The sequence below is a fragment of the Pogona vitticeps genome, chromosome 4 (assembly GCF_051106095.1).
Source record: "Pogona vitticeps strain Pit_001003342236 chromosome 4, PviZW2.1, whole genome shotgun sequence".
Lineage (NCBI taxonomy): Eukaryota > Metazoa > Chordata > Lepidosauria > Squamata > Agamidae > Pogona > Pogona vitticeps.
The window spans coordinates 28,659,291-28,675,321 of record NC_135786.1 but is presented as its reverse complement, the minus strand read 5'-3'; the positions used below and the strand labels follow the sequence as shown (position 1 = coordinate 28,675,321).

The 16,031-nt window shown below is 38.3% G+C and overlaps 1 protein-coding gene across 4 annotated transcripts in view; it reads left to right on the top strand.

Moving 5' to 3' along the window:
• Positions 1–1,073: 1,073 nt before the first annotated feature.
• DHX35 (DEAH-box helicase 35) overlaps positions 1,074–16,031 on the top strand; it is a 44,625-nt gene continuing 29,667 nt past the window's right edge. For all 4 annotated transcript variants that reach the window (XM_020798450.3, XM_020798448.3, XM_020798449.3 and 1 more), the window contains exons 1-4: positions 1,074–1,171; positions 7,351–7,484; positions 8,755–8,847; positions 10,760–10,837. In XM_020798450.3, the coding sequence (XP_020654109.3) occupies positions 1,132–1,171; positions 7,351–7,484; positions 8,755–8,847; positions 10,760–10,837 (345 nt within the window). In that variant the 5' untranslated portion in view covers positions 1,074–1,131. The remainder of the gene's footprint in view (positions 1,172–7,350; positions 7,485–8,754; positions 8,848–10,759; positions 10,838–16,031) is intronic.

The window sequence follows — 16,031 nt, the reverse complement described above, 5'->3', positions numbered from 1 at the left end:
TTAATCCACCCATCCATCCAATTTCAACCCACTTTTCTCTATGTGGAAGTACTCAAGACAACTTACAAAGGGTCTAATAGTGACAAAGATCCACACATAGCTTGAATCCCCAAAAGCTGATATGTCATATAAACATTCTTGAAGTAAAACTCAGATCTTACCAGATATGTATTTATCACATGCCCTTTTAGCACCATCTTCCTTTCTTCTTTCATTTCAGTAAATTGTACAGTATGTAGCGACATAAACCATCAGCAAGATTCCTATGATACCTTAAAGACCATTTTATCTTGCCCAAGCTTTTACAGACTGCAGCCCAGTTCTTCAGAAACAATTCCTATCCCCGAAGAAGCTCCAAAAAACAAACAAAAAAACCACCCCCCAAAAAAACCTTATGTGAATATAACTTGTTAGCCCCCAAAGTGCCCACGGACTTTTAATTTTTAAGGCTAATCTTAAATTTAAATCTTAATTAAATTTACTAGAAGTTCTATTGCGTTTAATGGGGCTTACTATGTACGTGAATAGCCAAAGGGGACAATCCTTTGGATACTTTCTTGAAGTAAACCCACTGAACATACTATTTGGAGAAATATTGGTTTTGGAATAATTACGCTATTTTCATATGGCTGAGGAAGCGGACGTGTCGACGAAAGCTCATGTTAAAAATCTAAGGTAGTCTTTACGGCACCACAGGTTTTTGTCTTGTTTCGTTCTGTTTCTTTGCATTTTGCCTGATAACGCTTGAGTTGTTAATTTTGCAAGCCTTTAAACCGTACAGGGCTCTTGAGGGTGCACGCAACCTGTAGGTAGGCACGGACAAAGGGGAATTCAAACCTACATTTAGATGTTCACGTTATTGCAACGGAAATAAGCATCCTGTTTCCTCCTCTACGTGCGAGCAAGGGCACGAATTTGCTAACCCCTCCCCTCCCCCCAAATGGCAGCGTTTTTCCACCGCACTCCATCCCCGTCCTCGGCTCCGCAAGGAGAAGAAGTTGGAGAGCAAGCCTGAAGGAAAGTAACCATGACAACCGCTGGCCAATCCCGAGCCTCCTCCTCGTCATGTGATTCTACCGGGCCGCGCTGCGGAGAGCCCTTCTTCCCTCCCTTTCGACCTTTCACCCCAAGATGGCGGCGCCCGTCGGTCCGTTGAAGTTTTGGAAACCAGGTGAGGACGGAACCTTTCGGGAGGGACGGGGAGGTTTGAAGCGGGACAGCGGGGAGAATAAACGGACAAGGGAGGAGAATTCTGCCGGGCTTTCTCCCACCGAGCCGAAGGACTTGGCCATGCCTTCGAAGGTGCAGGGGGCGGGGTCCTTCTTTGTAGAGGACAAGAAGGAGGGGATCCCCTTCATTGTTCTGGAGTTGAGGGGTTAGCTTTCGGAGTTTACCTCCTTGGTTACCCATTGAATGCGTGTGGAATATGGAAACTTAAGGCTCTGTAGACACAAGTTTGCAATTGCCCTGATTGATGATAGGAGAAAAGAGCAGTTTGTACATGCTCAGGAGCACCTTCATCTCTATTAACGAGGCACATACATCAAGAACAACAGATTGGAATAACAGAACTGTAGATCTGGAAGGGACACAAGGGTCATTGACAAAGCAAGAAACCCCACAGCTGAAGCATCCTTGGCAGATGCCTTCCTAACCTCTATTTAAACATCTTCGTGAATTGAGTCCACCGCCCTGTGTAGTGTGTATTCCATGGTAGAACAGCTCTTACTGTTAAGAACTTCTTCCTAATGTCTAGAACAATTATATTAAGCTGTACCATTAATGGAACAGTGTGTGTCTCTTGATGGTTCAGATTCATTTTTTTAAATTACATAATTGCAGGGGTCTCTTGCCATCTGAAGTGGTGTTAAGAGGTACTTAAATGCATCTGATTGGGCTTAAACTATGTGGTACTTCAGGAGGCTGCTGCTTTGAATTTCATTCTAAGAAACATTCACAAAGGAATCTGTTTGGCTCAGTGGGGGTAAAAGTAAAAGAAGATACAGTCTGACTTCTGTTCTAAGAAAACATACTTATTTTCACTTTTCATTTAGACCAGCAGTGCTTGGAAAGAAATCATACTATCAGCCTTCGCGAATACAATCAGACTACAATCTGTAGAATTTATTTCTGTTGAAAGATAATAAGGAATATACTTTAATTTTTCCCATCAACTGTTCTTTGGTTAAAAAACAGCAACACACATTGCTTATTCTAATTGATGTTAATTATTGCCCGATCAGTACAACAAACTGCAGAAGGCTATCCTGTATACTGCATTAGTTGTACAGAACTGTAATGATAAAATGGGATGTGTTTGTAACTTGGCACTTTGATGAATAGAAAGGACAAGGTTTTGCGTTAATGGACATTTGAAAATTACAAATAAAACTTGTCTATGATTAAAAGGCCAAGGTCAAAATTCTCTTCTCTCTTGAAATTGGATGCTGATCTCATTAGCTCATTGCTTGTGAAACAGTATGTACATTAGTTATTGTTGAGATAGCACTCTAGGGTTTTCTGCAGTGCTAAGCAATTTGCATACCATGTCTTTGATATTTGCATTATGCTCTTGAGGTGACTATTCTGGCATGAAGGATAATTAGTGCACCTTTTTAATGTGCAGGAGTGAATTTTTATAGGCATATTAATGTTTACTTAAATTAAACAGTTGCTCATTGCTAGGCATGGAGCAAACCTTCCTAACATTTATGGAACAATGTGTGGAACAAAAGCTTCTCTTGTTAATTTCTACACAGTCACAGGTTGCTTCTGGTCCAAATTGAGAGAACTGGACTTTCAGAAAATCAAAATCATAGCCTTCAATATCCTGTGGATGTCTTCTTTTCACAACTGTTATTTTCACTATCATTGGAGCAAATTCACTGTGATTCTAATCCCACATATAGAAAACTAAGTGCCATTGAAGCCAGTAGAATTATTTCTGTATAGATATTCCTAGGACTGAACTGTAAGTCAGGCTTAGATCTTGGCATTTTAGTGCTTCTCAGCTGAAGAATCTGCAGCAGTGTCTGTCCTTTTATGAAACTGTAGAAAGGTATTTGATGTTAGTAAAATGTTGTGTCAGTAAATGCTGTTACTTGTGACTGTATTTATTTTTTTTAACAGTTGGTTTTATACTGTGTTTCTTTTTGTAATATACTAACAGACCATATCATTTAATCCAGATAAAACTTGTTAACAGTTTGCCAGGTCTGTGCAAGAATGCTTTGCAACTGAACCTCACACATTCACTGGATATGCTAATTGCGGCATCTTCTTTCTCACCAAGGATTTTTACAGATATTGAACAAGTCTTACGGATCATAAAGGAAATTTTAAAAACCTGTCCCTACAGAGAGGATGACAATAATAATAATCGTGCAATGATTTATTTATAGTAATAAAATAATTGTGTGCCACTGTGGTGGCGCTGCAGGTTAAACCGCAGAAGTCTCTGTGCTGCAAGGTCAGAAGACCAAGCAGTCGTAAGATTGAATCCACGCAATGGAGTGAGCACCTGTCGCTTGTCCCAGCTCCTGCCAACCTAGCAGTTTGAAAGCATGTAAATGCAAGTAGATAAATAGGTACCACCATGGTGGGAAGGTAACAGCGGTCCGTGTCTAGTTGCGCTGGCCACCTGACCATGGAAACTGACTTGGAGACGGGGATGAGCACTGCGTCCAAGAGTCAGACATGACTGGATTAAATGTCAAGGGGAACCCAAGTGCCATCAAGGCAGTCCTGACTTATAAACCTTTTCAGGGTTTTCTAGGTCAAGAATATTCAGTAGTGGAATACCATTTTCTTCTTCTGGGGGCACACTGGGACTGTGCAGCTTGCCCAGGGCCATACAAGCTGGCTGTTGTAGGATGCACAGTTCGGGAACTGAACTCCCAGCCTCTTGCTCTGCAGCCAGATATGTAACTCATTGACCTATCCAGCCACCCAGGATGACCGTACCCTAAAGATAATCACAGACCTGCAAAGTATTTCAACCAAAAACATTTGTGATAGGCCAGTCCCTTTGAACTCAAGGAATTCAATTCTCAAGAAATATGCATACGTTCAGGCTGAGAGTGCCAGTTGTATAGATAATTATATGATAATTGCACATGCATGTGTTGCTGAATTTTATATTAATTAGCATTACGTATTTAGGAAACTGCTATATGATAGCAATCTGAAGTACAGTTAATGGCCTCTTCCTGTGAAAGATGCAAGTTTGTAAACACAAATAATACTTACCGTATATGTGTTGTATATTAAGTTTGTGTGTATTAGTTTACACATTATATTTATTATGTAGATAATTAGTGATCATTCATAGTTTAAAGTGCTCGATGAAAACATAAGTAAAAATCCAAATTTTCAGCTGAAACTGATACATCCACTCTCTATATTTTGGCATACTCCCCCCCCCCCCGATATAACTTACTGACATGAGCTGAGTTATTGGACATATATCAGCTCTTTGCATGTATATGTTTAAAACAGCATTTACAGTAGTGCTGTAAAGATTATATTATTCACCAAAGGAAGTGAAGCAGTTAATTCTGGATTGTTGTGCAGTCATTTTTGCTTTGTTGTTACATACAATGATGCAGAAAGCACTGAGAAGACTAGTTCAGCTGGATTAAGACTGCTGTGTGAGGGTGTAAATTATGACTCAAGTCTTTGCTAATAATTGGTGAATATCAATTGCTCTCTGTTTACCTTTATGTCTAGATGTTGAACAATTATTCTTATTGGTGTGTAAATTAATACCTTAAGAACACTTTCAGGGAATTTTGGAAATGTACTTAACAATTTCTTATAACTGTGTTTGTGTTTCATTCTGAGAAGTCTCAATAAGGTAGAAAGTGGGGAGGGTATAATGGAGTCCTGTAGCACGGTCCTGCGCACAAGAAGAACAGTGGTCCACTGTTATCACCTTCTGAAGTAGAGTGGTATGTTCTCTTGCAAAGATAGTGGGGTCAACAATCCGCAGCAGTTTCATATAAGGCGCAGAGGTTTCCTGTCTCTCCTGATGACAAGGGCAATTACAACCCTCTTTGTCCTGAAGGCAGATTGAAAGGGATCTAAAGATATTTCCCATGAAATATAATCATAATAGCTACCACTGCCATATCCTTTCTCCCAGATTGATTAATTTGACACTGGTGAATAGATATTAATATTAGCTGGAAATGTAGATGATATCTTAATTTGAGGCTTTCAAGCTGATACAAATTCTGCAAACCGTATAGCCCTGCTGCTACAATTTGTTCGCTGTATCAGATTTTAGGGTTTATAGTTAACAGTTTTCTAAATAGACTGAGAAACCTGTGAATGGTTATGAAAAGCTGTTTTGTAAAAACTTGATTTCTAGGCAGAGAAATCATCACAACCCATATGTGACTTATTCTTCTTCATGAAAAGCGCTATGCATATGGACAAAGCCTTCAGAAAGCTTTCAGAACTGTGACATGTAAAGGTGTAAGGACAGACTATTCATATTGTCTTTAAAATGGATCTTGAATGCTTAGCCTACATCAACTTGGAATGATTGGAGATCTCTGTTTTCTCTTTTTGTTATCCTCAGTTCTTGGTCTGGATTCTACAAATTAAATGGCGTAGCAACAAATGGGAATTTGCAGGTTGCGTATATCCATAATGAGGTTTTTTCCCCTTGTTCCATCAGTTCCATGATCCAGCACTTAGAATTGTCAGTACAGTAGTGTAGTTCTACTAATATGCAACAGTCCTCAGTTGTTTAATGATAAATGCTGCGTTCAAATATACGTTATATCCTTATTTGGAATTAAGCTAATTCTGAATTTAGTGAGGTAGACTGTGTAGATACACTGTACAGTACTCAGTTCAGTAGGAATTACTTTGTAGTAAACATACATAGGATTACAGCCTGCACATCCTTATTCAATAAGTGTGTTTTGAGTGGGAAGCTTCTGTACATATTTACTTGAAGGAAGTGCCGCTGATTTCATCATTTATTTCTTTGGTAGATTTGTATTCTACACTTTAAGAAAAGTTTTCTAACAGGATAACCTAAAATAACTAATATATAATAATATAATATAAACAGGTATGCTGATATAAAGAATATTGTAATTAAGATGAAAAACTCTCAATCACAGTAACTTTAAACAGAGGCAGAGAGGAGATTCACTAAATAGCACTCACACTCTGTCCCCCAACTAGAGATCACCACATAGCTGCACTTCAATTAAAGTTTTCCTGGGTATGAACAAACTGGAGTACACAAATCTATTTCCAATGCCTCTTTGGAATCCTTTAGTGATAGAGCCTGCCCAGTGCCAGTTAGAGCATAGTCCACAAATATGAGGGCCACCACTAAAAAGGCTCTGTACCTGCCAACCTAATTGCTTCCACAGGACTTGGAAGTAGACTTCAGTGGTGGCTCACTGAGGTGGGTAATGTTGGTCTTTCAGTTTACATGGTCTTAGACTACCAATACTTTAAACTGGATCTAGAAACATGTTGGTAACCTCTTTAATGGGTGCAGCATTTATTCTAGCTATCTGACACTCAGTGGTTCTTGGATGGCTGAATTTTTCACCGGCTTCTGAACTGTGTAAAAGCAACCTTCTGTTGCAGGCATTCACCATGTATGGATTTAACAGTTTAAGGTGGTAAAAAGAATTACTGCTTGCTGGTATTCTCAGAGCTTTACTTTCACTGGTAGCTGCCTAGAGTGGTCTTTCGACTAGACAGGCAGAGCATAAATACAATAAACAAACAAACAAACAAACAAATAGTTTCAAAACTTCTGAAACATTGTCTTGGTCCTTAAGAGAGAGTACACTGCATCTAAGACTGGTTGGAAACTACTATGTAGTAGTCAGTTTTTCCCTCACTGTACCCAGTCTCATCTGGGTTAAGCTTCAGATAGTTTATCTTCACTGAGCCCCACACTACCTAATTCAAGAGTTCCACAGCCTCTGAGTAGATGGGAAAGAAAAGTAAATATCTGTCTTATCTGCACATTGATGACATATCAGCTTCAAATAACTTTCACAGCAGTTTCAAGTAGTGTGGGTGACATAAGTAAAGTGTGAGGTGTCTGACAAGTCAGCAACCATGCATGGAATCAAAATCCTCTTGCACCATCGAGACCTGCTTTTTCACACTGAACACTGTTCAAAGCATGTGCATCCAAACACACACTTATATGTTCTTTCTGCGGTGTAAGTGGGAAACCATTCTTTCTCCCATGTACTTAACGGTAACTTATTGGGCCTGTTTTTATTATAATTGTTTGTATTTGTGTTTGTACAGAAATATTGTCATTCTAATTACAGTATGTTTTTTATTTATTTCATTGTGTAGGTACAGAAGGGCCTGGTGTCAGCCTTTCTGAGGAGAGACAGAGTGCTTCTGAAAGCTCTGGTGTTTCGGTCATCTATAACCCCTATATTTCTCTTTCTATTGAACAACAGAGGCAAAAGCTGCCAGTTTTTAAGGTATGAATTTTCATGTTACTTCAAGTTGAATTACTGTGAATGTTATAATTTCTCCATATACAGTGGTGCCCCGCATAACAGGCGCCCCGTTTAACGACGAATCCTCATAGCGATGTTTTTTGCGATCGCATTGCAATGTTTTAAATGATAAAACATCACCTTGCGATGATCGGTAAGCTGTTTCGCTTACCGATTTTCGCATAGCGATGTTTTCCTAACAGCTGATCAGCGGTTCCAAAATGGGCAGCGGGTAAAAAAAATGGCAGCCCGCAGTGTTTTCGCGCCCATTCCTCGCTTACCAGGCAGTGAAAATGGCAGCCGTATGGAGGATTTTCGCAGAATGGTGAGTTTTTTGCCCATAGGAACGCATTAAACGTGTTTTAATGCATTCCTATGGGCTTTTTTGTTCCGCATAGCGAAGAAACCATATAGCGCCGATTTTTCCGGAACGGATTATCGTTGCTATGCGGGGCACCACTGCATTTTAAGAATATGAAAATGGAAATTGATAATCATATAGGACAGTTGTATACTTTTATCATCTTTTGGCAAACATTTTAAAGAACATTCAGTTTAGAGTATGTGATTGTTCTGAATGGACAGAAATTTTTGTGGGGGACATTCTGTGAATTCTGAATGGACAGAAATTTTTGTGGGGGACATTCTGTGAATTCTGTGTGTTTTAAGGACTCTGTGCTGGATTGTATCATATCTGGTGGAGATTGCATGTCTTCCTCAACTCCCTGTGCTGCTGACCAATCTGGCAAAGAGGCAGGAGGATTAGTCTCCCAGCTCAGCTGCTTGAGTGGTCAGCAGCACAGAGAGGAGGGCAAACCCATCCAGGTTACTTCCGTGATTGGTGCAGTGCAAATGATGAAAGCCATGCATGTTGCACCGCAGGCAGTAAGTGGATGGCCTGGTTCGGTGTGTGTGTGTGTGTGTTTCCAATTGGCCCAGCCACCTGTGGTGGTGATATTCGTATTCGTCTCCCCTGGGAAACGAATATGAATCTCATCTATATAAAGAAATAATAAAGAAATAATAAAGAAATCATAATAAATAAATAAATAAATAAATAAATAAATAAATAAATAAATAAATAAATAAATAAATAAATAAATAAATAAATAAATAAATAAATAAATAAATAAATAAATAAATAAATAAATAAATAATATTCCTGTATTATTTTCATTGCCCTAACTTTTAGATTAAAATTTGTTTTCTCCACCACTGTAAAATCACTTTTGTGTATCCATTTTTGTTTCAGCTTAGAAATCACATCCTTTATCTGGTAGAAAACTATCAGACATTAGTAATTGTTGGAGAAACAGGATGTGGGAAAAGCACTCAGATACCTCAAGTGAGTATGAAATAATTTATATTTATTTTAAGAGTTTATACCTTACCCTTCAATCAGTTTCCCAGATTAACTCCCAGAATCGATGAGCAGCCTAAACACATAACCTAAGGTTAACATGGCGCAGATCATATTAAAGCACATATGACAAAATAAAAAGGTACTTATTAGAATCCTCTTGCTGTACCTTTATAGGACAGGAGGAGGAAGTCTTTAATTACTGAAAACTGCTGACGACCGTGAAGTGATCTCAGGTGGTGGCACTTTTTGGTAAAGACTTCCATGTCCCATTCTATATCTCTCATGGGTTCCTGATGATGAAAGAGATTGTATGGGAACCTTAAGGACTTTGAAAGAGAAATCTTAAATCATAGGTGCTGCTGTTATCAGCCTTTTGTGTTGTAAGTTACAGCAGCAGAATTTTAGCCAGTGGGGACTAGAAAAATCACTTCAGAAACATTCCATAACTGGAGCATCACCAGTATGCAGACGTGACCATTTCAGTTCATCAGTGTATCTCAAGTAGCAGGGGAATCAGGAAAGAAATCTTAATGTACAGGGAGAAACACGTGAAGACAGCTGATTCCTCACATATCTTATTCCCAAACTGTGGTCAAAATCCTCTTGCCTAGCTACACAAATGGTGTAACATTTGGAAACAAATTGCCCCAAGTTAAGAAATCTCTCTGTCAGTTGCCCATTGAGTCATACAACTCAGTATATAACTGATAATGTCTACAGTGATTTCTTAACTTGTGGCAATTCAAAAATTACACTGTTTATGCTATGAAAGTGTAATTAGGTAGAACTTCAGCCCATGGGTGTAACGAAATGGAGAGAAGATGATGATCATGATCTAATCAGAGCTAATCATGCCTAAATCTGATTAGTGTCAGTTGAAACTTTGGCATGTGGCTAGTTCTCTTCAGTTGAAATGAAGAAGATTTTAATATTAGTAATTATGGCTGGATCTCATGCACTGTATTGAGGGAGCAGTCATTGTCCTGAATCCAGGCTCAGTTATGCTTAAAGGAGGCCCAGTGAAATAAATGACAATTTAGTTATGACTAACTTGTCCCATTGATTTATTTGAGTAAGTGTGACAGCCTGGCTCCAACACACTGTACTGTATATGAAAACACCTGTCTGTGTTCTGATGAGTGATATTCTCTAAAATATGTTTTTGTTAATTAATGTATGCAAAGAGTTATTACAGAAGTCTCTATAGTCTTGGAGCCTTTTTTTCTTTTTCTAACAGTGTACTGAATGTTATCCTTCATTAACTTTTTAATGAATTTCCTTTCATCACCTTAGTGGTTCTTTTTTTTTTTTTACATTTAGCAATATACCTTCCTTCCCCTTCTTTTTGATCTTAACAGAAGCTTATGATTAGAGCTACAGTTTGCTTCCATCCGCCAGAGGATTTCCTGAGTTTTGTTCAGGATCCTCCGTAGTTTGAGGGGCAGTTTTGGCCAATTTCCTCCCCTTGCAACTTCCAGTGCCACCTTCCGTCTACTGACTGAAAGTATGGGAGCACAGATGGCTGCCAAGGGAGGTGAGAAATGGCTTAGAATCTCCAACTTTCCTGCTGTCAGAAATGCTTCTCTGAATCAAGAGTCGTCCGTGGAAGGAAGAAGCCTTTTTAAAATTTTTGATAGAAGGCAAAATCTAAATTTAATATAAGGTGGATCCAACAGAAAGATAGTGTAACTACTCCAGTGGCAATATGAGAGGGGAAAATGTATTTCTCCTTTTTCTTTCAGGTCTAAACAAATATAGGTTAACTGCCTTAATTTGCTCCTTTATAGTTTGTTGCTATCAGGGAGAAAAAGGGAGGGGGAAAAGTACCTTAAAGCAGACATTTGCTTATTAATTCTAAGTTTTTATATCATATCAACATTTTCCCCTATCACAGTATCTAACAGAAGCTGGCTGGGCTGCAGAAGGGCGAATTGTGGGAATAACACAACCACGTCGAGTTGCATGTGTTTCAGTAAGTACTCCCAGTTTTAAACATTATTCATTTAGACCAGTGGTTCCCAACCTTGGGTAACCCAGGTGTTCTTGAACTGCAGCTTCCACCCAGAACAGCTGGTGGTGAAGACTTCTGGGAACTGCAGTCCAAGAACACCTGGTTACCCAAGGTTGGATAACAGTGATTTAGACAATGTTGTAAGTATTTCTGCTGTTTACATAGCACCTGACATTTACAAAGATTTTGATCAACTTTGATACAATTCAGAACATTATTAAACATTCTCGAGTTTCATTAATATCTGTGTGATAGTGGGACTGGAATTGAGTTCTGGAACTGACTGGCTTTTGGCAAGGAATCTAACAGGTAAAAAAATAGTAAAGGCCATATGTTTTCACTAGAAATGTTTATAGCTGCATTGTAGATGGGTTTTCCCCTTTTGGTTATTCTTTCTGTGATGTATGAAAACCTATATCAATCATAATTGCACACAAGTTTTGATAGAGATTTCCTTATTGCTTTTGACAGGCTTGCTGAATATTATTATTCTGTGGAAGATTAAGTTGTAATGCTGTAGTTGTAACTACTTAGTGTACAAAGTTACGTTGTAACTACTTAGTGTACAAAGCTATCCTTAATTCTGACTCAAGAATACCATAGTTATGTATTTTTGATATCTAGACTAATAACTTGAAAAGAGAAAGATCTCGTTGCTATTCATCAGCATAAAGCAGAAGTAGGTAGCAGTTGATTTGTAAGTCTTAATTGCTGCTGTAAATAGATGTTGGTAGCCTGCAATCTTGAAAATGTGTGTTGTATTTTAAAAATGAGGATTGAATAGCAGTTTATTTATAGTAGCTGCAAAACAATCAACCAGCTTTCCAGCCGGGCCTGAGAGCAAGGTCACTATGCAATAACATTACAAAAGAATTTCCTTTATGCCTGACAGTTGAATTTATTTATGTTGCAATGTATTAATATGACTGGAGGTGGTATTTGCAGGTCTTATAACTGACGCTCTCTGTAGCTACAGTACTCTGGTTTTACAAGACCTTGGTTTTACAAGGCCTCAAAATGCTCCCAGGACAAAAAAAAATCTGGATGGCTGCGGCTGGTTATTTCTGTTACAGAAAATGCTTACTAAAGCTGAGCTCCAAAGAGCTATTTTGGGCATGCTGAAGTACTTGTGCATAGCTTATGTAATTTTAGTGAACAGAAGACCTACATGTTGCATCAAAAAGTGATTTGGAAAATGTTCTGTTTCAAAACAACTTTGCCATCTGCCATGAAGGTAATTTCAAGAAGTGTTTCGCATCGGTACTCCTCATCACTCACTTAGGTGTGCAGGAATGGTTATATAGTTCTTTCCATCCTGCTAGATGGAAAACTCTTTCTAGCAGTTTGTTTTCTTTTCTCCACATTTAGGTTGATGGGTTTAAACTACCTCACACTGGAATGGTTGCTAAAAAAGTCTTTTGCTTAAAAAGACATTTCAATCAGATACGAGATTTTGCTTTGAGAACTCAACACCAAATCATATATTTAGGTCTCTCAAAATTTGGCAATTAGGAAAGAAAAAAACATTCTTGGCCAATATTGGAAAAAGCAGACAATGAGTAAAAGTTCTTTTGGATTTATAGTCCCTTTGTAGGGCCTTGTGTTAGGCTGTGTAACATAAGAATTTTGTAGCTCTTGCTCATTTCTTAAATAGATTTTTTTTCAGTCCCATGCTTTACGAAGTTTGGATTCACAATGCACATTTTTTAAAAAAATAGTTTCATCATGGACATTGAATTTAGAGAGATGCTTCTTTATTTGTTAAAATGTGATGTTACAGACAGAAAACTTATGTATACATAATTTTTTTTCTTTTTCATTGTTAGTGTCACAGTTATTGAGATTTATCATGCAGCCCATTTGGACAAATGAGCTTGAAATATGCCTGAATATTTAAGCCTTTGGCACAGAAGACTTCTGTGGATACAGTTTACGCCTTTGTTTATATCACTCTGTAACTAATTGAAATTGATTTTTAGAGTGGGTTATTTATATGTTATACTGTACACCAATATGCCATTGTTAGACAAACTTGATGACACACAAGCATGAAACAGAAAGGGCAGTAGTTCAGTTTTAGAAACTATGCAAAATATTTTTTGTTTCTCCAGGACAGATCATTGCTTTTCTATAATACCAGCCCTGTTTGGGAAAATTCATCCACCTTTTAAAAAAAAATACTGTATGGCTTTCAAAAAAGTAGTTTCTTATTAGCAGTTTCTTATTAGCCTATTTCTTGTATCTTTCTTTACTATCAGTGTATTCAAATACAGTGCATTTTGGCTCTGAAGTACAGTGGGGTCTCTACTTAAGAACTTAATCCGTATTGGAAGGTGGTTCTCAAGTTGAAAAGTTCTTATGTTGTATCTGCATTTCCCATAGGAATGCATTGAAAACCATTTAATCCATATCTGCTCTTTTCCGTCCATAGAAACTACAGTGGAACCTCTCCTTAAGAACTTAATCTGTTTTGGAATGGTGTTCTTAAGTTGAAACATTCTTAAGTTGAAGCAAAATTTCCCATAGGAATGGACTGAAAACCAATTAATCCGTTCTGGCTGTTTTTTTGTTATGTAGAGGTGCGTTCGTACATTGAAGCATTAGTTCCCATAGGAACTAATGCAAAGCTGGTTAATACGTACTCTACCACTAGGGGGAGAATTTTTTTTTTAACCTAAGATGACCTACGGTTAAAAAAAAGAGCAGGAAAGGTTTTTTTTTCCTGTTCTTATCTTGGATTTCTGTTCTCAAGTAGAAGCAAAATTTAGCAAACGGAGCTGTTCTTAAGTTGGATTGTTCTTAAGTAGGGACGTTCTTAAGTAGAGACCCCACTGTAGCTGTTCTATGAGATGTTTGTTCACTACCTCCTCCCATCCACCCTCCTTTATTGCTGTTGATTATGTCATTATTTATTTCTTTGATTTCTTTATTAAATTTATATACCACTCATCTACTCAGAACCAGAACTCTTGATGGTTTACAACAATACACAAAAATAATGCATAATAAGATTTTTTTTAAAAAAAAAACCAATAAAAATATAACTACCAATATCTGCAACACAGCAGGATAAGCAGTAATACTTTTAAGAAAAATATTAAGGTATTCCATTGTTTTAGGTTCTGTTTCTTCTTTCCTCCTCCTTTCCTTAATTAAGGAAGTCTTCGCCAAATCTTCCGTGCAAAGCAATGTCTTTAGGAGTTTCTTAAAGGTCCAAATAGAGGGGGCCTGGGGTATTTCCTGCAGGAGGACATTCCAGATGAAGGGAGGCACTGCGAAGGAAGTAGAAATCTTGGTGTCGGTGCCTACAGATGTAAGGCCTGAGAAGGCTTTGCAGTATGATAATATAAAAAAAGATTGTGGTTGCAATATGACTGAGTTGGCTCTAAGAAAGAACTATTTGAGTAGGTATTTCAGTCTGTAGAAAACTGTGGATAAATCTAACTGAAGCAACAAGGTTTAAGGTTACATATGTACTGTTTGCATAGATTTATAACTAGAGATGGGGGGTATTTGTATTTATATATGAATATCCCCACACAGCTGGACTTAAAGAAGGTCCGGACGCTGGGGCTGGACTGTCCACTCATGCGTATGGTGCTGCTGGTGCCCCACTGATCCTTCCAGTCGCTCCCAGAGTGCCACTCTCTTTCCACTCTGGCCACTCAGCAGCCGTGCAGGGAGACTCGTCCTCCCTCTCCCTTCCTGGAGTGGCTAACCGAGCGGGAAGAGAGTGATGTTCTGAGAGCGATTGGAAGGATCAGTGGGGGCGACACAGCTGGACATGTGAGTGGACGGTCTGGCCCCAGGGGCTGGACGCTTGTTAAATCCAGCTGTGCGGGGATATTCGTATTTGTACACAAATACGAATATCCCCATCTCTATAATGGAAGACTAAGAAGCTAATCTAATCTGATGCTAAATTTCGATAATGTATAACTTTTGTTTTGCTTTGATTACTGGGTCACCTCTGTTGAGCAGCTGGTGGTTTTTCAGTTAGCCAGCTGCTTGCAGGCTACAATCATGAATTGGTATGGTCTGAGGGGTAGATGGGACTTATTTTCATAAAACAAATAAAATAATACAAAACAAATGTTTAATTCTTCTTCCATATATTGCTTTCATAATCTCTCTCACTCTCTCTCCCCCTCTCTCTCATTCTGCCACCTTTCTACCCACAGGGGACCCAAGGTGGCTGACAACAATTAAAATTGTACAGTGCTCACATTTTTAAAAAATACAATTAAAACTATATTTTAAAAAACATTTGTCAATATTCCAAATATTAAACAGATTTCTTAAAAAATCTAGATCAAAACCGGTGTTGAAAATATTTTAAAAAACAGTTTTTAAATCTCTATATTGAATAAATATAGCATTCCTGAGACTCCCCATTCATTGCTTAAAAGCCTGCCTTAAAAGCAGGGAGGCCAGCCCAGCTTTTTGGGGTGATGAATTCCAAAGCCTGGGAGCAGCCGCTGAGAAGGCCTCCTCTTGTGTGTTTGCCAAATGAGTTTAGGGAGGTGGTGGAACTGAGAGAAGGGCCTCCCAAGAAGATCTTAAAAGCTGAGAAAGTTCATATAGGTTGATAAGATCCTTTAAATAGCCTGGACCCAAGCCCTATAAGGCTTTATAGATAATTAACAGCACTTTGAATTGGGCCTGGAAACAGATTGGCAGCCAGTGAAGCTCTTGTAATAAGGAAGCTATATGCTCCCTCTAACAACGCCAGTCATACATCTGGCTGCAGCATTCTGAACAAGCTGAAGTTTCTGAACACTCTTGGAAGACAGCTCTACATTGCAGTAATCCAAACAAGATATAATCAAGGTATTTGTCTGGCCAGATCAGACATCTCAAGAAACTGGTGCAGATTCCTAGTCATACATAAAATGAACTAGACAAGATTTAATCAAATTACCCAGAAGCAAGTTTAATCAAGTACGTATGTCTCAAATTAACTGTATATTATTTATTCATTAAATTAAATTCATCATCAGAGAAACTGAATAAAATATATTCCCATCAATTTTACTAAAGCAGGACAATGCAAAGACTCCTCAGATTCCACTATTAGTATGCCACAACGTAGAGTGTTGCAACATAGATCTCCTGGATCCAAAGCTCTTCCCTTTTTCTGAAGAGGGGCTTAGAT